This window comes from Ctenopharyngodon idella, chromosome 10 (assembly GCF_019924925.1).
Source record: "Ctenopharyngodon idella isolate HZGC_01 chromosome 10, HZGC01, whole genome shotgun sequence".
NCBI classification, from domain to species: domain Eukaryota; kingdom Metazoa; phylum Chordata; class Actinopteri; order Cypriniformes; family Xenocyprididae; genus Ctenopharyngodon; species Ctenopharyngodon idella.
In genome coordinates, this window is record NC_067229.1 from 43,860,087 (window position 1) to 43,886,804 (window position 26,718).

The 26,718-nt window shown below is 37.0% G+C and overlaps 1 protein-coding gene and 2 pseudogenes across 1 annotated transcript; 1 reads left to right on the forward strand and 2 right to left on the reverse strand.

Annotated features, from left to right (window-relative positions):
• The first annotated feature begins 787 nt into the window (after positions 1-787).
• On the forward strand, positions 788-1,797 carry LOC127520354 (trace amine-associated receptor 13c-like; annotated as a pseudogene).
• Positions 1,798-12,979: 11,182 nt separating this feature from the next.
• On the reverse strand, positions 12,980-14,086 carry LOC127521322 (trace amine-associated receptor 13c-like). The gene has a single exon (XM_051910524.1). The coding sequence runs from the start codon at positions 14,069-14,071 to the stop codon at positions 13,058-13,060; it is 1,014 nt and encodes a 337-aa protein (XP_051766484.1). The 5' UTR covers positions 14,072-14,086; the 3' UTR covers positions 12,980-13,057.
• Positions 14,087-24,522: 10,436 nt separating this feature from the next.
• LOC127520355 (trace amine-associated receptor 13c-like) lies at positions 24,523-25,587 on the reverse strand (annotated as a pseudogene).
• Positions 25,588-26,718: the final 1,131 nt, after the last annotated feature.

The window sequence follows — 26,718 nt, forward strand, 5'->3', positions numbered from 1 at the left end:
ATAGTACTCACAAAGTATTTCTTTATTTCTTCTGTTAATGAATGTGTCCACATCCAATTAAGGTTCAAACTAACACTTAAAAACTACATGTTAGCATTAGAGTTTGTGCTTTATCAGTGGGGAAAAAATAAAAATAAGATCTACATTAAATTATTCATAATCTGTAAAAATGTCCATGAGAGAGGATGCTAGCTGAAATATTTTAAGAGTTAAGATGTTTTTAACTAATATTTTAAACCAGCGGTAAAATAAAGCATAGATAAGAGGATTTAGACTTAACATACAAAGTCATGGTTACACATTCCACAAATGCTTTATCTGTACCTGTAGCTGTAATTTCATGCACAACAAATAACAAGTCTTTTGCACTGGTGTTCTGCCTTAAGAATGTCTGTGAATATGTGTATGTATTTGTGGAATCTTTTGAGACGGTTGTTCTGTGGCCTTGATTCACAAATGCGCACAAGCCTATCTGTCCTACATTACCTGCATAAATGCGTTTTTTTCATCAGAAAAATGATCCAAAACTAACATCAAAATCAACACACAATGAGTCAATGAGTAAAAAATAAAGGTTCTGCCATGGCAACTGCAGTCCCCTAACATGAATCTTATAGAAAACATTTCATAATGAGATTCACTGTTCTGTTCATGCATTATGAAAATAATTGTGCCATTATCATCAGAATGGGTGGTAGATGGGTTGGCCGGTCTGATCCAGACACTGTATAAATGAAAGGACAGTAAGGAGAGCAGAACAAACTCCTAACAGGAGGAGACTCACTCATGGCCTATGAGACAGAGGATCATGAGACTCAATACTGCTTTCCTGCCATCAACTCATCATGTATCAAGGGAAAACGCTCCAGATATGAATATAGTATCATTTACCTGTTCGTATCATTGCTATCAGCATGGACTGTGTTTCTGAACTTGCTGGTGATCATCTCCATCTCTCACTTCAAGAAGCTTCACACTCCAACAAACCTGCTCATTCTCTCTCTGGCTATGTCCGACCTGCTTACTGGCCTTATTGTGATACCAATAGAGGGCATCAAGCAAATTGAGATGTGTTGGTACTTTGGAGACACTTACTGTGGAATGTTTGCAATTACCGTTAGGTTGCTTCTTTCTACATCTCTTAGTAACTTAATTTTAATTGCTATTGATCGTTATGTGGCTGTGTGTCACCCTTTACTGTACCCACAGAGAATAACCACAACTAAAACTTCAATGAGCATCTGTCTCTGCTGGTTTTGCTGTTCAGTTTACAATGTTGGGTATGTAATTAGTAATGGATATTTTAATATCTCACACAAAACGTGTTATGGTCAGTGTATTGTCATGAATAGTCTTGCTTGGACATTCACTGATTTAATCTTTTCATTCCTATTTCCCTGTGTCGTGATCATCACTGTATATTTGAGGATATTTTATGTTGTACAATGGCAAGTGAAAGCTATAAACTCTCTGATGAAGGGTGGTAAATGTGTAATGGAAGGTTCAGTGAGGAGGAAATCTGACAGTAAAGCTGCTATGACATTAGGAATCATTGTGACAGTTTATCTGCTTTGCTGGATTCCATTCTGTATCTGTTCTCTAACAGAATCCACTGCAGTCTCTTCCACTACAATGACATTTCTAATGTGGACTTTGTATGTTAGTTGTGGTCTGAATCCTCTTATCTATGCTTTATTTTACCGCTGGTTTAAAATATCAGTTAAACACATACTAACTCTTAAAATATTTCAGCCAGCATCATCTCTGATGGAGATATTTACAGATTGTCATTCATGATTGTGGAGATGGGGGGTTGATTTGTTTTCTTTTTTTCAATTTCCATCCCTGTAAATGCACAAATACCGTTATTGCAACACATGTGATATGTTTTCATATGTTCAGGTACAAGAATGAGCCATACAATTCAACAAACAGCATTAACTTGTTATTAAAGGCATATTTCACTCAAAGAAAAAAAAGGTCTGTCATCATTTAATCACCTTCATGTCTGATGTTAGGCAGAATGACCATTCACTTACACTGTCCAGAAAAAAGAAGCAATGAACATAAATGGTGACTGAGGCTGCCAATATCTCTTCTGTGCTCTAAGAAAGCATCACATGTATTCTTCACGGAGAAGCGATCCCAAAATCTACTGCTAAGATAAAGTAAATCCAACATGTGTAGTAATAATGGACTGCTTTAACCCCTATGTGTGTTTAATGTATTTTAATACTTAAATACCCTTTTAGTAACTAGTAAAGTAATGCATTATTTATAAATTTACAACAAAATATCCATGAGTAAGAAAGAGTTGAAAATAAGTTGAAAATAACTCTCAAATAAGTAACAAAAGTTATTTTTTCCCTATTCATTGATTGACAATATTGAACTTTCTTCTCCTGCATCCTATTCCTCTGCAATTTGGAATGGCATCACAGCTGAAGGTTTGTTTGAACTGCGCCCTCTACTGCACAGGCAAGAATTTACCTGTAATGCATAATTAACGTAACATTACTTTCCATAAAAAGTAACTAAGTAGTGAAATTAATTAGTTATTAGTGTTTTAGGGAGTAATGCAATAACATATTACTTTTAAAAGTAACTTTCCCCAATACTGATCAAAACATTACATTATCAACATGCTAGCATCAAACTCTTTAAAAAATCAATTATGATTTGAGTCTCTTGTGTTCTTCGTGTGCAGAGCTGCTGCTTATGTAGGCTGGTATACATAAAGCATCTATAAATCACAACATTTATGTATAAATGGATCACATCATTTTAAATAATTAGGAGAGGTTGTTGCCCTTGCACCAGATTCACCTTTACCCATTTATCACCTGGCCTGTTTACACCTGTAAACATGCTTGTGTTTACTTTCGATTTCGCGATCGCATGTACTTTGTGTATAGGGATTGGCGGCGACCGTTATCCAGCTGAATTAAATGGTTTTTATTTCTATAAAAACCAAAACGACAGTGGAGGCGTAATGTAAATGTAGCGGTGGCATATTCTATCCTAATTTCACCTTCACACTCTGCCATGGCAGTATCACTCACGAGACAGCTTTTCACCTCGTCGAGACACACCCCTATATTTAGCCTATAACACGCTCTCACACATTTATTTTTCAGCATGTTTGGGAGGAGTAAACTTTACATATGTGGTTTCATCAACCAGATGCATTTAGACCTGTTCAGTTTTGACTGGAATGCGTCCCAGACCACCTCCTGAAGTTGTTTGAGCGCTTGGATTTAAAACTGTCTTGAATGCGTTTCAGAGGGCATTTACACCCTGTCTTTTCATGATCGGATAGCTATCTGATCAGAGAAAACGCATGAAGTAACCAGGTGTAAACAGGCCCACTGATATTACTGATAAGCATCACAGTATCTCTGTAAATGTGTACAAGGCCCCACTGTAGTCTTTGTATTGTGTTATCATGTCCACTGATGTACCTACAGCAAGCATGACTTTATATGAATGTATGTGACTGTAGCACAAACTGGGCACTTTCAAACAGTACACAGAGAGTCAGTGGATACTGGCTGCAGTAATTTTGTAATACAGAAACATAATGCAATACATGGCTTAAAAGTGCACTAAGTAAACTTTTATGTTTCACTGGACATCAACGTTCTTGTACATTATACTGACAGCTGTAAAGGCCCGTTCACACCAAGAACGATAACTATAAAGATATAGTTCTAAAAATCATTCTAAATATAAAAAAATAGCACTGTCCACACCAAAGATACAAGAAACGATATGGTTGGGATCACTTTCAGAATATTTTTTCTCCAGCTGATGAACGATAAAATACTGACAACCAATCAGACTCCATTCTAATTTAAGGCCTCGCACATTTAAAATGGCAGATGACTTTGCGGAGAAGTTAATCACCGAGGTCTGGAAAAAGCCACCACTTTTTGACAAGTCAACCCCATTTTTCAAGGATACTTTAAAGTAAATGGATATATGGAAAACAATCGGTCATACCCTCGGAATAAATGGTGAGCAGTATTAACGATGAGATCATTATGTCAGACTAGCAACCAGTGTAACAAGTTATCCAGCAGTAGTTTCGACAACATTGTATTGCTTCCTTTGAAGTTGCAGTGAAAAAGACTAGGCGTTGCTTTTACTCCACTATATTGACTTCTTCTGCTAAATTCACTGTTAGATTAGATCGATTACACTAGCTATTCACTTCAAAAACATAGCATGCTGAGGACATCTGCTGGTTAAAGCCATGTAAATGCAACAAGAACAGCAAAAACATGTTGAACACACTTTGAAACTGCAGCGCGTGAGCCTAGAATAAACAGACCGTTATCATTCGTTGGTGTGGACGCAAATATAGTTATCGTTCTTAGTGTGAACGGGCCTTAACTGTTGATATCATGTAAAAGCAGAATTTTCTCATTTTATATCTCATTTTTGTCTTATGCATAGCAATGTAGTTTGGAGAGGGAGAAATAAAACATTTCACTGCCAAGGTTAGTACTGTTGACAAAACGTAATTATTGCATTATGAAGCATCAGGGATGGTAGTAGATGATGGTTGGGCCAGTTTGAGCACTTCACTGCACTAATGTTCTTCTGTAAAATGTCTTGAAACTCACTGGACCCCTTTGATTTGAAACAGCCTTACATTATAAGGATGTGACACACCAAGCCAACAGTCAGCCGTCACTTGAGCATCTCAGTTTTTGCAGACTGTTCTGCAGTGTTGGTATAGTTGGACAACCATTAGGCACTGCTTTGTTTACAATTTGTATATCCCCTGTCTTTGCTGCTGCTTCCCTTACTGAATGCTGAATACAGATTACTGCCACTTGCTGATATAGAAAATAATTTCCTCTCATGCAGGCACAGAACATACATGCTAGCTGGCCATTGGCTGTGCTCTGTGCAGTGTGTTCAAGTGCAGCTTTTTGGCCAAGATGCAGAAGACGCAAGGCAAAACAGCAGTTAGATTTGTGGCCACTAGTTCTTTAATGTCAGCTTGGTGTGTCACAGCCTATATTCCTTACACAGGGTATCCACAGGCTGTGGTGGACAAACATGCACACAGAAACAGGCAGTTAGGCAGGCCTAATGCACCTTTCTTGTTGCTGCAATATTAAATAATTCAACATTAAATAATGCTTCAGCATATTACCAGAGATTTTCTGAACTTTGTGTGGTACTAATTAAGAATAATTATCTCATAGGTGATTTATGTTCATGCTGATTCTGATTGCAAAGTTTTAAAAGTTTTGCAACTTTTAATCTCATCAAAACAAACTCACTGACCTCTGAGCACAATGCAACATCAGTGTAATACGCGTGTTTGTTTGCCAATGTTTGCTTCACACCCTTAATGGACAGATCACTGGAGAATTGTCACTGCAGCAGAACTCTGAATACAGAACAGGTGTTAACAGGACCCTCAGGATTACTTCTGAAATACATAATAAACCCACGTGGATGTCCCTAGATGATTAGTTTCTGTCTGAAGTTAGTAATTAAATTGGTCAAATTAACAAAGATGCAAAGTCACTGTCTGAATACCGGGTCAGCGGTTCATCAACACACAAGAGACACTAATAAAATGTGGCATTTGTTTCAAAGAAAGATAGCTTTGCAGGAAAATATTTTGCAAAAAGGTTTGACTTCACACATTCACTAAAAATCACCACCATATCACAGAAAGTGTCTCCAAAGTACCAACACATTTCAATCATCCTAGTGGCCTTTATGGGTAACTCAAAAAGTCCAATAAGCAGGTCAGCCACAGCCAGAAAGAGAATGAGCAGGTTGACGGGTGTGTGAAGCTTCTTGAAGTGAGAAATGGAGATGATCACCAGCAGGTTCAGAAACACAGTCCATGCTGACAGCAATGAAAAAAAATCTGGCCTTCGATGTCCACTTTCCTGCAGAGTTTAGTTCCAACCTTGATCAAACTCAACTGCCTATAACTTTCTAGTGACTCTGAAGACCCTGTTTAGCTTGTTCAGGTGTGGTTGTTTAGAGTTGGAGCAAAACTCTTCAGGAATGTGGACCTGGAGGGCCAGAGTTGAGAAGTCCTGGTTTAAATCATATCTGAGATTTATTTACACATAAATACAGATACTTTATGTACAAACACCATTTCCAGAAAAGTTGGGACATTTTGTAAAATGCAATAACATCAGGAACATGCGATTTGTTAATTCTCTTTAACCTTTATTTAGCTGACAAAAGTACAAAGGAAATATTTCCGACGTTTTCACTGACCAACTTAAATGTATTTTGTAAATATAAACAAATTTTGATTTTGATGGCTGCAACACACTCTAAAATAGTTGGGAAGTAAGCATAATAAAAGTGAAAAGTTCATAGAACATCCAAGTTAAACTGTTTTGAAACAGTCCACAATTATCAGGTGAATTGATAATTGGTCAGACTATCATGATTGGGTTTAAAAGGAGCCTCACAGTCTTTGCCAGCAAAGATGAGTCGTGGCTTATCACTTTGTTCCAAATTTCATGAGATAATTGTCAGACAAATCAAAAATCACATTTGTCCATTTAGGACTTTCACCATCTACCAATGCATAATATTGTGAAAAATCTTTCAGGTGATCCAGAAAAAGGAGGTTGAGTTCATAGTCCCAAAGATGAAAGTGACCATCCAGAATTTTATCAGCGACAAGTGCAAAAGCAAATGTCTGTCATGGTATATGGGTGAATCAGTGCAAACAGCATGGATGACTCGCATATGTGTGAAGGTACCATTGACTTGGAGGCATATATTGGGATTGTACAGAGACATATACTGCCATCAGGATGACATCTTTCATTGGAAGTCCATGGTTATTAGATCAAGACAATGTCAGTTCTCATTCTGCATGTGATACAACAGCATGATTTCGTAGACACATGTGGATGTGACTGACTGGCCATCAGATCTGACTCCTATTGAAAATATATGGCCCGTCATGAAAAAAGGAATCAGACAACGATGACCACAGAGTGTTCAGCAGTTTTGTATCAAGCAAGTTTGGGCAAAAATCTTGCTTGAAAAACTTCACCAATTAGTATCCTCAATTCCCAGATGATTAAAAAGTGTAATTAAAAAGGAAATGTGATGTGACACAGTCTTGCACGTGCCTCTGTCCCAACTTTTTTGGAGTGTGTTGCAGCCATCAAAATCAAATTTTTTGTATTTACAAAATACAATTAATTTGGATAGTGAAAACTTTGGAAATCATTTCTTTGTACTTTTGTTAAATAAAGGTTAAAGAGAATTAACAAATCACAGATTCTTGATTTTACAGCATCTCACAAAACGTCCCAACTTTTCTGGAAATGGGGTTTGTATAACAACCTACATACGTAGGCAATTGTCTTCCATCTGTCATGGAACCTTACAAGCAAGTAATAGGCTGCCACTCCGAGTGCCACACAAACATACAAATAGCAGAGAAAAGTCAACTCACAATTGATTTCAGTAAAATCTGACTTTAGCATGTTAACATACAAGTTAATAGTAAGATACATTAATAAGAATAAAAATACACAGCAGACAAATTAAACACATTTTGTATTGATATTTTTAAGTACTAAATTAAATAACATTTAATGCCTCATGAATTTGTCACAATGAACTTTGGGATTCCTTTCTCTGTGAAGGATGTATCTGATGAAACTTAAGAATTTGTCAATGGAGAGACAACAATGCCTTGGTTTTGCACTAGTATTTGTCTCCATCTGCTGGTTGAACCAAGATATGAACATTTAAATTCCCTTTTGCATCTAAACAGTATGGTTTAACACTAGGCCTGTTTATGGTCATACAGCTGATTACAATAACAGAATAACTGTAAATGCTCTGTGCACATTAGTAAAACTTACTTCAGGGGAAAATTAATCATCATCTATTCAATTTTACACAACTGAAGATTTTAGCAAAATTTATTTTTTATTGCTCACATTACTCTGACAACATGAAGTGTTTAATTTCCTGTCCACTTCAGATTTGTTTCATCTTATTGGAGAATTACTGCAATGAAAAGGCATTGTCTCTTGTTTTTTGTTTGTTTGTTTGTTTGTTTTTTGTTTGTTTTTCCCATTTATTTTTGTTTTTGAGGCCTAGAAATGAACACAAATAAACACTAATCATAGACTAAAAATGTTGACTTAATCAATTATACCCACAATGAATGGGATATGCAGGTAACTAAAATTAAAATAATGGCCAGACTTGCCTCTATAACTAATTTAACATATGCACATCAGATTCTTGCAAGGTAAATATAATTATTTACCTTCATTTACAATGTCTTTAAAATATCTTACATCTTACATATTCAATTACATTCAATAACATTTTCCTGTTAATAAGCTTATGGCACATAAAGACATCTGGTATCCAGAATGTTCACATTCAATTTACAAACTGAGATAAAAGAACTATACATTAGTTTGTGCTTCATCAAATGAAAAACAAAAATCTACTCAAATCATGAATAATCTGTAAATATTTCTAAGAGAGAGGATACTGGCTTCAATATTTTAAGAGTTTAGATGAGTTTAACTGATATTTTAAACCAGTGGTAAAATAAAGCATAGACAACAGGATTCATGCCTGAGTTAGCATATATAGTCCATATGGGCTGGACTGGTAATTGGGCATACCGGGCATTTTCCCGGTGGGCCGATGCACTTTGGGACCGATAAAAGGTTATTTATTTATTTATTTATTTTTATTTTTTTTTTTTTTTGCCATGAACTGGCCCATCACACAGGGACAGCGGCCCACTGGTTTGTCTTATAAATTTACAGGCCAAAGTGAGAGAGACCTCCCCCTCCCGCGCTGTTTTTTGTTTTTAATTGGAGCACATGGGAAACTGAAAAAAGGCAAATACCTGCTCACCGTTGCCGCTGACGAACATGCACTGCGTTTCTGCCGCCCTATGAAGTGATAAACAGCGCAAATCGCTTGATGCCTAGCCAGGAACCCTAGCCAGTCACTTGTCTGGGCGTCAGCTCATGGCAGTGTCTAAACTCTAAGGGAGCCAAATCTGAGAACCAAACTATTCAGTAAGGTTTACTAGTTTAACTCAACCTGAGCTTAATTTGATCCACACATTCCAACAGGCAATGTACTCAGTAAAAACACTTTTTATCCTTAAAGCAAGGTGAGTACAAAGAATATTATGCTGCCATGCTCTGAACGAGGCCAAAAATGCCGCTACTACTTCAAATGATCACGGGCATAAACCTGTGGCAGTGCTAGTTTCTAAGTGAGCAAAACTCTAACTAAACATCTATCAACAAACCTTGTGATACAACAAGCTGTTGTGCTCTGAAGGAGGCCCAAACAGAGCCTTCTACTTCAAACAACACAAGCAACATCTTGTGGCAGTGTTCAGACTCTAAAGGGAGCTACATAAGAACCAAACTAAATAGTGAGGTTCACTAAAAAACGCAACCTGAGCTTATACATTTCAACAGGCAATATACTCAGTAAAAACACTTTTTACCCTTATTAGCAAGGGGAGTACAAACTTAGTCACCATGCTCTGAAGGAGGCCATAAAAAGGCCTACTACAGAAATACATTGTACAGAAATCTATTGTGGTAGCAATAGAGTTATTGAGCTCACATTGTGTAGGGCAATTAAAATCAGAACTAGAGCATTAACAACCCTGAGAAACAGGGGAATGCTTTCCTTTTCATTCATACTACCCTGAAACATATTTCTAGAGTGGGTACTTTTCACCAAAAACAGAAACATCTATACTGAACCCTAGGGAACAGGAGCTTAAAGAAAGCTACCACCATTTCACTCAACCTTGAATCCTAATTCAAGGGGTTCAGGGGAAAAGACTAAAAACAAAGTATAGAATGAATAGCTCTAGGGAAGTGGGGCCACAGCAACATCATCAGTTTCTTATTCACATAGTGATAAGGGGCCTAACCACCTGAGACAACGGCACCAGGGAGACTTAGCAATAGTCTGCTACCTTAGCTGCTCAAACTCTGAGAAATAAAACCCCATAAATCATGAGCTCAGAGAAGCGATGCTCAACCCAAGCCAAACAATGTCAGGTGGCCCCAAAAGCCGATGCTTAACATAGATCTATCTGAAGTAATGAGTGCTAATCTCTAATACAAACTCTAGCTAAAACCAGAGGAGAAAGCTACTTTACCATATGGTGGCTGTAAAGGTGGCCGTATTGCCAACACAAAGAGATAAAATCGTTCTAGCCAACCTAATGGGAACTTCAGGGCCCTTGATTCCCTTAAGGTCAATATATTTTATTATATAAATATAGACCAAGCTCACCCTGCGGCTCGAAGGACGGAGACTTACCATCATAGAAAAGACAGAATCTATGGTCCTTTCAAGCCTGAAAGTGCCCCTTTTACTACCGAGCCAGAAGGCGAGCCATCAGAAAATATATATCTCATCATGGGCCCAGCCCTCGGCCTGATTATAAGAAGCACCTGGGTATAATTTTATCATTACTCAGGAGGCGGAAGAAGAAAGGAGAGGGTAGAGGAAAGGAAATCAATCACTGACGCTGCTGGCATCTGTAATTGATTACCTCCCTCAGATCCTTCTTTTTCCTAGAGTCCCGCCTTCTCTGGGACCTGCTCCGAGGAGGAGGATCTGCCCAGAGGCGACACTTGACTTTTGGCCCTGTCTCCGATCCTCAAATCGGGACGGGCCACAGCCTCCTGTCTGTCTGGGCCCGGATTCGGATCTGAGCAGTATGCAATGCTGCCGAGCGCACCTTCGCCTCTCTGAACTTTCCCACCACCACCTCGACGGAGGTGCCAAAAAGTTCAGAGGGCGAAAGCCCTTTTCTTTCTCCCCAATGTCGGCCATGTTCAACCACAGATGCCTCTCCGTGGCCATCATTGCTGCCATCAATCTTCCAACCGAGGCAGCAGTCTGCTTAGTGGCCTGGAGAGCAAGATTTGTGGTGCGGCGAAGCTCTTCTACCGCCTCAGGGGACAGACCCTGCCCCTGATCCAGATCCTTCAGCAGATCAGCCTGGTAAGCCTGTAACACTGTCATAGTGTAGTGTGTAAGGCAGCACCAGCCTGACCTGTTGCCGCGTATGCCCTGCCATTCAAGCAAGAAGTCATCTTAAGGGGCTTCGAAGGCAGGACCGGAGCTTTTATTGTCGGTGCCTGCCCTGTGATGAGATTGTTTGCAAACACAAAGGCCAAATTCCCTTAATCATTCATCACTATGAGTAAAACCAAAGAATATAGTTCTGATATGCAGCAAAAGATTGTTAAGCTTTACAAAACAGAAAGTGGCTGTAAGAAAACATTTCCACTATCAGGGCAATAATTAACCCTCTGGAGTCTGAGGCTGATTTGGGGTCCTGGTGTAGTTTTGACATGCCCTGACATTTGTGCTTTTTTCAGTTGTTTATAAACATATTAATGACAAAAGTCTCATTACACTGTATTCAGCAGAAACTAGGCTACAATAATATGTGAGCAACAAGTATGTACATGTTTGTATTTTTGAGAGAATTACACATATGCTTGGTTTTTGAAAAAACAAAAACAATAACAATAAGTAACTGAAATAAGGCCTCAAAATACATATTAAATGTTTTTTCACAAGACTTTTGGGAATTGTATATTTTAGTCTAGAGTTTTTAATTCAAAATGATGTGGAAATTATCCTGCCTACTCGGACACAAAAAACAATGTATTGATTTTAAATTTCTAAGACACTTTTTGTTCAGGGAGCCCGTATGCAGAGAGGCATGAATCATCATGAATAATGCTGTGATTCACACCTGAGGAGATTAAGACCCTGCCCCTAATGAGCCGCATAATGAACCATTCAGTCAGGAATGTGACTGAGTGAAATAAGAAAGAATGCAATGACAAAAGAAATATATAATTTTTTGTTTTAAGTTTATTTAAAATATAGTTAACTATATAAATGAGAGTCAAAGACACATTTTGAGTACACAGTTATACCTGGAAATAAATCATGTTCAAAGATATATGTGAACATATCATACCTGGCATTTGGTGTTTCTGCAATGAGGGGAAAAAAAAGAAGAAGAAAAAAAAAAAACTTTCCTGCTTCCAGTCAATGATCTCAGTATCATATGCATGCAGTCCAGTGTGGACCAATATAATTCTCAAATCTGTGAGATAAAAAACCCTCTGTGAGCATGCTGATAACAGGATCATATCAGCTATTGTATTAATGTTAATATAATCTCCACTCTTAACAGAAAACATGATTTTTGTGATCTTATGCATGCATGCATTTTTGCACATCATGTGAAGGAAATTTTGTATAGGCCTATATTTTAAATTACAGTACCGGTCAAAAGACTGGATAATGTTTTTGAAAGAAGTCTCATGATCATCAAGCCTGCATTTATTTGATCAAAAATACAGAAAAAAACAGCAATATTGGCCAATCAACACTGTGAAATATTATTACAATTTAAAATAATGGTTTTCTATTTTAATATACTTTAAAATATAATGTATTTCTGTGATGCAAAGTGTCTAAACATTTATATTACCTCTATGGCATTTTATATATTATATTTGTTATATTATAGAGCCTAAATGTTAATGTGCAGTTAAATACATTGCTAACACATTTTATTTCAGTATTTATTAAGTATTTAAGTTGATTTCACTCATCTCAGTATAGCAATATAGTTTGGGAATAGCCAAAACAAATAAACACTAATCATAGACTAAAAATGTTGACTTAATCAGTTATACCCACAATTAATGAGTTATGCAGGTAACTAAAATTAAAATAATGGCCAGACTTGCCTCTATAAAACTAATTTAACATAAGCACATCAGATTCTTGTAAGGTAAATGTAATTATTTACCTTCATTTAAAATGTCATTAAAATATCTTACATTTATTTTTTTTCCTGTTAATCAGCTGATATGGCATATCTGATATCTGATATCTGGTATCCAGTATGTTCACATTCAGTTTACAAACTGAGATAACATCTACTACATGAGTTTGTGCTTTATCAAAAAAAAAAAAAAAAATTCTACACAAATCATGAACAATCTGTAAATATATCTGAGAGAGAGGATGCTGGCTTCAATATTTTAAGAGTTAAGATGTGTTTAACTGATATTTTAAACCAGCGGTAAAATAAAGCATAGACAACAGGATTCATGCCTGAGTTAGCATATATAGTCCATATTAGAAATGTTATTGCAGCAGAAGAGGTTATTGTACTACTTGTTAAAGACAAGATATAGTATGGAATAAAGCACAGCAGATAAGCTGTCACAATAATTCCTAATGTCAGAGCAGCTTTGCTCTCTGATTTCCTCCTCACTGAACCTTCCTTTACACATTTACCGCCCTTCATCAGAGAGTTTATAACTTTCACTTGCTGATGTGCGACATAAAATATCCTCAAATATAAAGTTATGATCACAGTCAAAGGAAACAAGAAAGAAATGAACACGTCAACGACTGTCCATGAAAAATCTATTATTAAATAGCACTTTCCATAGCATGTGTCTGTTCTTTGTGAACTTTCAAAATATCTGAAACTAATCAGATAGACAGTATTGTAGACAAAAGAGAAAACCCAGCAAAAACAGATGCTTATTAAGGTTTTAGTTGTGGTTATTTTCTGTGGGTACAGCAAAGGGTGACACACAGCCACATAACGATCAATAGCAATTAAAAGTAAATTACAAATAGATGTTGAGAGGACCAGACCCATAATTATCATAAACAGGTCACACAAAGTGTCTCCAAAGAACCAGCATGTTTCAGTCAGCTTAATGGCATCCACAGGCATCACAATAAGTCCAACAAGCAGGTCGGCCACAGCCAGAGAGAGAATAATCAGGTTGGTTGGAGTGTGAAGCTTCTTGAAGTGAGAGATGGAGATGATCACCAGCAGGTTCAGAAACACAGTCCATGCTGACAGCAATGAAAAAAACACATACATGAAACTGTATTCATATCTGGAGCGTTTTCCCTTGATACATGATGAGTTGATGGCAGGAAAGCAGTATTGAGTCTCATGATCCTCTGTCTCATAGGCCATGAGTGAGTCTCCTCCTGTTAGGAGTTTGTTCTCCTCTCTTTACTGTCTTTTTATTTATACAGTGTCTGGATCAAACAGACCAAACCAATCTACCACCCACTCTAATTCTGCCTAGTAACAATTATTTTCTACCAACAGTTCAAACACTGGCAGTAAAATGATTTTGCATACTGTACAAATGACAAAAATTAGTAATAAAATGTGTGATGCAGATTTTTGCTGCGGCTCCCTATAGTGATGCACAAAGAAATGGAATTGCTGTAAATCCCATTGAATAAGTGAAAACATATATAATTCTGCTGGAAATGCAGCTGCCAGTGTATACTTCGAATGAAAATAAGGTGAATACATTGTTTGCATTTTAAATAATGATAATGTTCACATTGCATGGTAGACTCGTTAGCCAAAACACGACTGATCTCAACTCATTTAAGCAAGACACACTGTGTCAACGTCTGCTAGCGTTCCGTTGCTGTTGATATTTACTAACATTTGCAATCTAAATTTCTATACATGCTACTGCTGCTGTACAAAAATACTATGGATCAGGCCTGACTCCAGTGTCATCACTTTTACCATTTGGAATAGAAAAAAAAAAAATTTTGAAATATTTTGCTACAAATATATTCTATTAATCTATTAGGCTGCCTTACGTTGCTTTAATGCGTTACTATTTTAACATATCATATTTCTGTCCAGTGCAGATTGAATCCAGCCAATATATATAAATATATATATATATATATATATATTCCAAAACTTTGCAACATGCAATTGGTCGTTGGCCCTCTTAGCAGCATGAAAACAATAGTTTATTAATTGGATCATATAGGCTGTAGCTTTGAAAGCGAGCCAAGACCGCTTTATAAACGCGATTCCTATACAAGCACTATTAAAATACTGATTCACTTTGTCAGTTCATCATGATCTCACAAAGTACCGTTTTAATGAAGCTGGCAACAATGCACAATAAATCTATTACTTTCATTGTGTCTACACTTTGTTTGTTAATGAGAGGTTTCACTAGCCTGCATTACTTACCACTGAATAAAACTCTGGCATTTTGAGTGTTGTTTATGTTGACTTAACTTAAGCACCTCTGATTGGCCATTCAAGAGATCAAATAACTATGTCTGTGATTGGCTACATTGCTCACCGCTGCAAAAACACATTGTAAATAGATACATTTGATGTTTTCCAGAGCGCAAACACAAATATGCACGGGAGCGTTTACCAGTTGTTTCGCTAATATATTACAATATCAACTGAGGGTGCTCTTCCTTGCGTTTGATGGTGCTTAGCACTAGGGCTGGACGATTAATCGAAAAGTAATCAAAACCAAAATTCAGAACCTCTAACCGACATAATTTTCTCATGTCGGTTATTTCAGTTTTTTAATCCTGTTAATGCTTTCCTTAAAAACATACTACCATGTGTGTAGCCACGTGACTCCGCCCCGTCCAGTCAAAGGCATGGGAGCAACACGGAGGTGAACACTGAGTCAACACACAGAGACGTCGCGCAAGCGGTAAGCCTTGTGTCTTCACCAAACTTTGTCAGTTTTATGGTTTGGACATTCAAGCGATTAGACGATCGGATGTGTATTATTATATCGAGCTACCGTGCTCGCGCAGCTGCATTGTGGCACGAACACAAGATCGCGCGCACAGAGAGGAACGCAGAAACTAGTTGTCAGCGCTGTCCTGTGATTTATCACTTAAGGAGCTTAGAAACTCAAAAGTTATAGCATATATTTTTCTACTTTTGAAGTAACTATTTACAACCCACAGCTTCACAATTAATAGAGAGACGGTATGATTAATTCACAAACGCAATCGCTCTCATTACGTACTGGTACTGTGCTAATTTATCTTTATCTGATTTACAACGAGCAGAAATCTGTAAGAAATATTACGAACCATAGATAAAATAACTGCTGAAAGTGAGCTGTTATGTCAGAGCACTCTTTCATTAGGAAAAAATATCCCACCTTTAATAGTCAAGCATATTTACAGTATAAACCTTGTAAGTGAACTATGAGGGCAAAAAAAAAAAAAAAAACAGAAACAAAATAATCTTTCATTAACCGTAATCGAGGTAAAATAATTAATTAATCAAGGTTTTGATTTTAGGTCATAATCGTCCAGCCCTACTTAGCACCCTCTAGCACCTCGTAGAACCAGGCCTGTATTGTTGTAGCTCCATTTGGTGTGCGAATACAAAACTGAAGCCTATTTAACTTTGCAAGTTCAGCAAAGCTTTGTCTCAGTATCCTCATGGCAACTGCCTGCTTGCTGCTGCTGCATAAATGCAATATTGCATATTCGCTAGCAGCCAATTCACTTTAAGCATTAAACAGGACTGTTAACGTGACACATGAATGGCTGGAGGGAGAATGGACCCAGGATAGACAGGACCGGGTTCAGGGTTGTACATTCTAGGCAAAGCATCAGCTTTTTGGTTCTTGCTTCCAGGTCTGTAGGTGACAGTGAAGGTGCATCGAGTGAAGAAGAGGGCCCAGCAAGCTTGACGAGTGTACAGATTCCAGATTGCGATGATCAGTGATGACTTCAAATTGATGTGCAGTTCCCTCCAGCAAATGTCTCCACTCATCCAAGGCAAGTTTGGAGTCGGCGGTTGTGCCGGCGATACCACCTTGCTTTTTTTCTTATCAGTGTGAAAGAGACTCAAAATACTCAGTTGAATTTGGTCACACATACCAGTGTTATACATCATTCTAAACTGTTAAGTGTATACTTTTATTTGTGTACACTCACAAAAAAACCCAAAATGCTGTGCTTTTCGCAAAATAAAGAAAACAAACATGATGTGCGATCTGATGTCTCCCTCTCAGTGAAGTCAATTCTGAAATGCATTTAAAAATGAACTGAAACTCAGCAAAAACTCAGCTGGGACAAGGGGAAGAGAATACCGGAACTTGATGGTTTATGAGTTGTGAGTTCGGTAGTCGATGCAGGGCTTCAAGCCTCCATCCTTTTTACTGACAAAGAAGAAGCTGGAAGCGGCAGGGCAAGTAGATGGATGGATGAACTGATGTTTAAAGCCTCCTTAATGTACTCCTCCATGGCCTTCTGCTCCAGTATGGACAGTGGATAAATCCTTCCTTTAGGTGGCGTAGACCCAGGCAGCAGATCGATGGCACAGTCCCATGGCCGATGAGGTGGTAATCTGGTCGCCAACTGCTTACTGAAGATATCCTGGAATTCCCGGTACTCAGGAGGTATTTCCTGCTGTGTTGTTGTCTATGGACTCTCAACAGTGGTGGAATTAAGAAAGACCGGTTCTAAAGAGTTTGTGATTTTTTTGATGATTTTCTTAATACAGTTCTCAAAACAGCTCTCTCCCCATCTCAGGATTTCTCCGCTGGTCCAAAATACCATAAGTGAGTGTAAAAAGGTGAGTATGGAATTCACTTATTTATTAGGGCTCTCAATCAGTTAAAATATTTAATCGCGATTAATCGCATGACTGTCATGAGTTGACTCGTGATTAATCGCAATTTAATCATACATTTTTATCTGTAATCTTTACATTTTTTCCGTAACAAAAGACTGAAAGCTCAGCCAAACAGCTGATCATAGCTGTACAGGCGGGTTCTTATTTATCATCTCCATAATTATATCTAGTAGTAGAACTAATGCATGGGCTAGAAATCAATTGGGGTTATCCTTTGCTGAAACTTCCTTGTCGTCGTAGGAGCGCTGTTCATGGTTGCATAGCACCGACAGACGCCATGGGAGCGCAAGCACTTTGGAAAGAAGTAGAAAGCGGCGCGGCTGCATTTTCCACGCGTTTTTAGACACAACATATGAACATATGAAGCTTCTGGGATGCATCTGAAACTTTCTGAGTCCTAATGAATATGTGCAGGTGATTAGAATTCGGGTGATAATGATATAGTGGCCGGAGCTGACAGGTCTGGTGCTGTGGATGGCACTGAGACAAGCTTTAATTGTTGATATAATGTAAATGCAGAATTTTCTGATTTCATATCTTATTTTGTCTTATGCATAGCATAGTTTGGAAAGGGAGGAAAAAAAAACATTTCACTGCCAAGGTTAGTACTGTGGACAAAAATTAATTATTGCATTATGAAGCATCAGGGATGGCAGTAGATGATGGTTGGGCCAGTTTGAGCACTTCACTGCACTAATGTTCTGCTGTAAAATGTCTTGATACAACTTGAAACTCACTGGACCCCTTTTGATTTGAAGCACCCCTTCATTATAAGGATGTGACACACCAAGCCAACAGTCGGACGTCACTTGAGCAATGTTTGTATAGTTGGACCACCATCTGTGGCTTTTTGGTGTTGAATCAGCATTGTAGCAGTCAGTGAGAGAGATTGTAGTTGGCTGTTCAGCATAGTGAATCAGTCCACAAGAAGAAAAATGAAAGTGACGAAAGCAAACAAATGACAGTCAAGAAGGCACACACAGAAGACTCTTCAAATTTTTCATTTTACCTGAGCATTCAAATACACAAATATTTTCATATGAAGTGAAATATCAATATTTTCAATGAAGAAAGTGAAGACCAAGGGATCAACATGACTCATATTCAAAATGTTGAGCAGACGCTGCTTTGTTTACAATTTGTATATCTGCTGTCTTTGCTCCTGCTTCCCTTATTAAATGCTGAATACAGACTACTGCCACCGGCTGGTATAGAAAATAATTTCCTCTCACGCAGGCACAGAACATACATGCTAGCTGGCCATTGGCTGTGGTCTAGATGCAGACAATGAAAGGCAAAACAGCAGTTGGATTTGTTGGCACTAGTTCTTTAATGTCAGCTTGGTGTGTCACAGCCTATTTTCCTTACACAGGGTATCAACAGGCTGCAGTGGACAAACATGCACACACATAAACACTACATAAAACAGGCAGTTCGGCAGGCCTAATGCATCTTTCTTGCCACAATATTAAATAATTCAACACTAAATAATGTTTCAGGCACAGAACATACATGCATTCAGCATATTACCAGAGATTTTCTGAACTTTGTGTGGTACTAATTATGAATAATTATCTCATTGGTGATTTTATATTCATACTGATTCTGATTGCAAAGTTTTAAAAGTTTTGCACCTTTTAATCTCATCAAAACAAACTCACTGACCTCTGGGCACAATGCAACAGTGTAATACGCGTGTTTGTTTGCCAATGTTTGCTTCATACCCTTAATGGACAGATCACTGGAGAATTGTCACTGCAGCAGAACTCTGAATACAGAACAGGTGTTAACAGGACCCTCAGGATTACATATGAAATACATAATAAACACACAAGTGAATGGCCCTATATGATTAGTTTCTGTCTGAAGTTAGTAACTGAATTGGTCAAATTAACAAAGATATAAAGTCACTGTCTGGATACCAGGTCAGAGGCTCATCAACACACAAGAGACACTAATAAAATGTGGCATTTATTTTAAAGAAAGATAGCACAAAATGTTTTCCAGCTAAATATTTTGCAAAAAGGACTGACTTCATACATTCACTAAAAATCACTACCATACAATCTGATTAAAATTAATCTAAAAAATAAGTTGAATAAAGTTTGTTTTCAGAATAGCTCTCGTTGTCAGGGTATGTCTTTCTCTTATTTTATATAGTCTTTTAGCTTGTAGTTTCCCCCTTGTTAGTCTGTTTCTAGCTGTGTCTAGTCTCATCAGCCCTTGTGTATATAACAGTAGCGAACCATGACTCTTGCACCTTGGCCCTCTCACCCCTTCCCTCGTCAGGAAAAAAGTAAACTCAGTCTAAAATCAGCCTAGCTTACTGTGTCCTCTTCTGTAGTCCTGCATAAGTTAACTTTGACAAGAAAAGAAACAAGCAAACACCACAGTGAGTATGAGAGTTATCTCCAAAAAAAACCCCAAAATGTAATAAGATGCAAATTCTCCTTACAAATAATTGCATAATCACACAATCATTGTGTTCACTGATGGTGGCAACTGGGTGGGTTGTACGACACACAAAACCAACAAAAATTTTATGTAAGCTGACGCATCATGACAGTGCTCAGACCAAAGCAAATTAGCATTGGTCACTTCCGCATCACAGACAGTGAACAGCGATTATGGCATTCTGGAACCAACCACCACAAACAAGCAATGTTAATGAATAATAGCAATGATAATAAATAATATTATTAGATTGGCAAAGCAGCCTTTTAAATGTATGTAACAGACTGTAATAAACTTTTGGTTTATTTGGGAAAAATGCAACTATTATTCAGAATTACAACAAATGTGCATAATGTTCACTGAGTTGGTAAATTTACAGATTGATCATTAATTCTGCAAAATGACTGTTTTCTCAAATAAACAGCTTAACATAGAAAACACTGACAGTGGCAGCCGGAATAAAATTTGGCAGGTACCGATACCGATACCGAAGTTGGCAGGTACCGATACTTTTGGCAACCCTAGTCTGGAGTTCTAAAAAATGTTTGAAATTTGGATTTTGTTAGACAAATAGACTGCTTATCAAGCCAAGCCACAGTGTTATATTTTATGCGCTTTTGAAAATGCCAGAGAAACAGCGCTCTCTGTTATGGGAACAACGCTATGTTGGATACAGGCGCGTTATGGAAGAGTCACGTTATTTAAGATAGAACAGAAAGCTTAAAGCTTCTATAAGACCCACCTTGGCCTTTAGAATAAAAGTATACAGTTGTAATTGCTGTGTAAATGGATTTGTGCCACCTCTGAGCAACAACAAACACTCTGTGTAAAGACACCCAAATGATGCATCTGATGCGCTTCTGTGCCAACTTTGCTGTGTACATTTGGCATAACATAATCAATCAGATGTAATCAAAACCACATGTCCTGTAATGTGTATTTATGCATGAACCATAATGACCCTTTTGGTCGTGACTCTTATGGTCCAGACTCATATATGATACATATGACTGACACTATACACACTGTAAAAACAAGACTATCAACATGTTTGAAAGTGTTGAAAGATTCATCCCCCAAAAATCCTTCCCACCATGGCTGCAGCTTCTCGGTGACGTCCGATATTGTACGTACTATTCTGTGTTATTGTTAAGCCCCACTAAAGGCTAAAAAAAACATTGTAAAGCACCATAAAGTTTTTGTGCACTATATATTTCAAGACTTCTGAAGTCATTCGATAGCTTAATGTGAGGTACAAATTAATATTTAAGTCATTAAGGTTAATGGAAACTCATCTCTCCTCAGTCATTCTCCATTCAGCATTTCAACAGCACGTCGCGTTCGGTTACGACAGTAACACAATGAAACTCACTCCAAGATCAATGTTCCCATTATTCTACTTTATTTGTAAATAAAGGTATACGGTTTTGCATAAAAAGACTTTATCTTGCTGGAGCTTATTTCTGTTTCTAAATCATGTCTTCTTTCTACTGGGTGTCTGTTAGATCACAACACTGGAGTAGAGAGCACTATGAATTGCTCTTCACGCATACAGTAACTGTAATTTAAAACTGTTAAAAGAAAAGGCTTGTTAAACTGTTGCACAGATATAATACACTATGAATCTATATCTTTTCCTTTTGTGCTTTGAACTTTTTAATGCGAAGTGCTGCACACTGTGACTCAACGTTGCTTCAAGCACATCATTCTGCACACAAGCGCTTTGCCACTCAGTATTGGAGCCTTTCATGTTATAATACATTTACGCAACTAAAAATTATTAATAGCCTATCTTGTTCTGTCCTATCTATCATATGTTGTTGCCTCATTAAAAAGCTGTGCTATATATTTAAAAGAAATGTCTTTTCATTTTACAGTATATATAATACATTTACTTGTTTTTCATCAATGAATTTTAAAACAATACAAAGAGCAATGTGGAAAATTTTACCTTTTATTTGTTCCCCACTCAATGTCTTTTTTTACTATAATAATAACTATAAGAATAACTTTTGCTGCTGAATTATCCACTAACCTCATTTATAGGTTAACCTCATTTAAAACCTCATTTATATCTCTTTTTTTTTTGGCCATAGATAATGAAGATAGCCTTCTCTTCTCATGGATGTGTGCTGTGTTATAATGCGTTGCCTTTTGACGACAGTCATATAATTTAATGTTTATGCTTTAAAAAAGTACATAGAGCTGATAATTTCATGTGTTGTTTGTTGATTTTCAAATATAAAACTTGTTGAAATGTTTTCAGTGTGCGTATCAGTTCTTTTTGAACATTTTCATCTCATTTTAACAGAACCGTGATAATATTGATAATCGTGATAATTTTGGTCACTATAATCGTGATATGAAATTTTCATACTGTCCCATCTCTAGTACTGGTTTATTTATGTCACAGATTAAATGCAATTATTTGCCTTCAATTACATTTAAAATGACTATGAAATAACTCACATTCTTTTTTTTCTTATTAATGATCTAATGGCAAATTTGGTATTCAGACCAGACCACAGCTAAGTCCATGTTAGAAATGTCATTGTGGTAGAAGATATTATTGTAATCCCTGTTAAAGACAATATATAGTATGGAATAAAGCAGAGCAGATAAACTGTCACAATGTTTCCTAATGTCAGAGCAGCTTTGCTCTCAGATTTCCTCAGAAGAATAAGTGATTCTCCACGCAAAACTCATTATAAAGAAGCGCTCTCCAAAACACACTATTCTGTCTGAAAAGTCTAAGTAGTTGCTGCTAATTACAACACTAATTACAGCTAATTACTTCACTATTATAAGCTAAAGAACAAAACCAACAGAGACAGATGCTCATCAAAGTTTTAGTTGTGGTTATTTTCTGTGGGTACAGTAAAGAGTGACACACAGCCACAAAACGATCAACAGAAAATAAAACTAAATTAACTAAGAGATGACGCACTGAGCACTCTTTTCTCATGATTATCATAAACAGTCCACAGAAAGTGTCTCCAAAGTACCAACACATTTCAATCAGCCTAGTGGCCTTTATGGATATCACAATAAGTCCAATAAGCAGGTCAGCCACAGCCAGAGAGAGAATAATCAGGTTGGTTGGAGTGTGAAGCTTCTTGAAGTGAGAAATGGAGATGATCACCAGCAGGTTCAGAAACACAGTCCATGCTGACAGCAATGAAAAAAACTCTGGCCTTCGATGTCCACTTTCCTGCAGAGTTTAGTTCCAGCCTTGATCAAACTCAACTGCCTATAACTTTCTAGTGACTCTGAAGACCCTGTTTAGCTTGTTCAGTTGTGTTTGTTTATAGCTGGAGCAAAACTCTTCAGGAAAGTGGACCTGGAGGGCCAGAGTTGAGAAGTCCTGGTTTAAATCATATCTGAGATGCATTTACACATCAATATTGTGATTTACAGATACTTTATGTATAACAACCTATATAGGCAATTTTCTTCCAACTGTCACCTTAAAAGTAACTGAACGCTCTCTATAGGCTGCCACTCCGCATGCCACACAAACATACAAAGAGCAGAGAAGAGTGAACTCACAATTGATTTCAATAAAATCTGACTTTAGCATGTTAACATACTGTACAAGTTAATAGTAAGATACATTAATAAGAATAAAAATACACATGATACAAATGAAACATTTTGTATTGATATTTTTCAGTACTGAATTAAATAAGTTTATTATCAACATTATTAACGCCTCATGAATCTGTCGCAATGAACTTTGGGATTCCTTTCTCTGTGAAGGATGTATGTGATGAAGCTTTAGAATTTGTCAATGGAGAGACAACAATGCCTTGGTTTTGCACTAGTATTTGTCTCCATCTTCTGGCTGAATCAGGATATGAAAATTCCCTTTTGCATCTAAACAGTATGGTTTAACACTAGGCCTGTTTATGGTCATACAGCTGATTACAATAACAGAATAACTGTAAATGCTCTGTGCACATTAGTAAAACTGTTGCTGCAGGGGAAAATTAATCATCATCTATTCAATTTTACACAACTGAAGATTTTAGCAAAATTTATTTTTTATTGCTCACATTACTCTGACAACATGAAGTGTTTAATGTCATGTCCACTTCAAAGTATTTGTTTCATCTTATTGGAGAATTACTGCAATGAAAAGGCATTGTCTCTTCTGTTTTGTTTTTGTTGTTGGTGGTGTTGTTTGTTTGTTTTGGGTTTTTTTTTCCATCTATTTATGTTTTTGAGGCCTAGAAATGAATAAGAATTGAAACAAATTCAAAAATCAAAAAAACACTAAAAATGTTGGCTTAAATGTTGGCTTTAACATATGCACATCAGATTCTAAGTGCAAGGTAAATATAATTATTTACCTTCATTTAAAATACCTTTTAAATTACATTTTTCCTGTTAATGAGCTTATGGCACATCTGGTATCCAGTATGTTCACATTCAGTTTACAAATGCATGAAAGTACTATACATTAGTCTATGCTTTGTCAAATAGAGAGAGAAAAATACCATCTTCCTTCTCTACAAAAATCATGAATAATATGTAAATATGTCTAAGAGAGAGGATGCTGGCTTCAATATTTTAAGAGTTAAGATGTGTTTAACTGATATTTTAAACCAAGGGTAAAATAAAGCATAGACAATAGGATTCAGGCTTGAGTTAGCATAAATAGTCCATAGTAGAAATGTCATTGTAGCAGAAGAGATTATTGTACTACTTGTTAAAGACAAGATATAGTATGGAATAAAGCACATCAGATAAGCTGTCACAATGATTCCTAATGTCAGAGCAGCTTTGCTCTCAGATTTCCTCCTCACTGAACCTTCCTTTACACATTTACCACCCTTCATCAGAGAGTTTATAACTTTCACTTGCTGATGTGCAACATAAAATATCCTCAAATATAAAGTTATGATCACAGTCAAAGGAAACAAGAAAGAAAAGAACACGTCAACGACTGTCCATGAAAAATCTATTATTAAATAGCACTTTCCATAGCATGTGTCTCTTCTTTGTGAATTTTCAAAATATCTGCCACTAATCACATAGGCAAGATTGTAGGCAAAGGAGAAAAACCAGCAGAGACAGATGCTTATTAAGGTTCTAGTTGTGGTTATTTTCTGTGGGTACAGTAAAGGGTGACACACAGCCACATAACGATCAACAGCAATTAAAACTAAATTACAAATAGATGTTGAGAGGAGCAGAGCCATGATTAATATAAACAGGTCACACAAAGTGTCTCCAAAGTACCAACATGTCTCAATCAGCTTCATGGCATCCACAGGCATCATAAGTCCAATAAGCAAGTCAGCCATAGCCAGAGAGAGAATAATCAGGTTGGTTGGAGTGTGAAGCTTCTTGTAGTGAGAGATGGAGATGATCACCAGCAGGTTCAGAAACACAGTCCATGCTGACAGCAATGAAAAAAACACATACATGATATTGTATTCATGTCTTGAGCGTTTTACCTTGATACATGATGAGTTGATGGCAGGAAAGCAGTATTGAGTCCCATGTTTCTCTTTCTCATAGGCCATGAGTGAGTCTCCTCCTGTTAGGAGTTTGTTCTGCTCTCCTTACTGTCCTTTCATTTATACAGTGTCTGGATCAGACTGACCAACCCAACTACCGCCCACTCTAATGCTGTCTAATAACAATTATTTTCTTCCAATAGTAAAATGACTTTGCATATGGTACAAAATACAAAAATGAATAACAAAAACTGTGATGCAGATTGTTGATGTGAGCCCCTATAGCGATGGTCCTGTCCACATCAATAGATATACCAATAGACTGCAGCTGATAGCCCCTGACTCCGTGTTCTAAAGTGCCCAGTTTGTGTCAGTCACTAACATACAGTACATTCACATGAAGTCACAGCTGCTGAAGGTGCATCAGTTGACATGATCACAATACAAAGACTACAGTAGGGCTTTGTGACACTTGTCACTAATATTAATGACATATGAAAGCACAATAACCTCTCCCGATGGTTTAAATTATCTGTACATCTATACTGTTTATATCTACAGTATATCTTCCATTCATAGGCATAGATAAGAGAATTCAGAGCAGAGTTAACATATATAGTCCATTATAGAAATGTCATTATGGCAGAAGTAATAACTGTTGTCCCTGTTACAGACAACATATAGTGTGGAATATAGCAAAACCTTCATCCTTCACCAAACCGTTTATAACTTTCACTTGCTGATGTGCAACATAAAATATCTTTGAATATATATTGTGATCCAGGTATAAGGATTATTAAATAGTGGACATTTTTAAATGATTATCAGCTCATCACATACATCTCTTCTAAAACAATGACACTGCTAACATGGACTTTGTATGTTAACTCAGGTCTGAAACCTTTTATCTATGATTTATTCGAGTCTTTGAATCTTTTGTTTCGAATCAGTGGTTCGGATCGCATCTCAAACTGCCAAACTGCTGAAATCACGTGACTTTGGTGCTTGAAACAAAAGATTTGAAGCAGTGTTTTGAAATCGTCCATTACTAGATATTGTTGAAAAGTCTTTTTTTTTTTTTTGGTGCACAAAAAGTATTCACGTCACTTTATAATATTAAGGTAGTACTCACTGTACTCACAAGAACTGTTTTAAATATGTTTTTAGTAGCGTTCTGGGCACTGAAAGTGTAAATTAACTTGCTGGCAATAGAGGCCTCACTGAGCCATTGGATTTCATCAAAAATATCTT

Excerpts from the sequence above, each read along its gene's own strand:
- LOC127521322 (XM_051910524.1), bottom strand. The coding sequence starts at position 14,071 with ATGGCCTATGAGACAGAGGATCATGAGACTCAATACTGCTTTCCTGCC.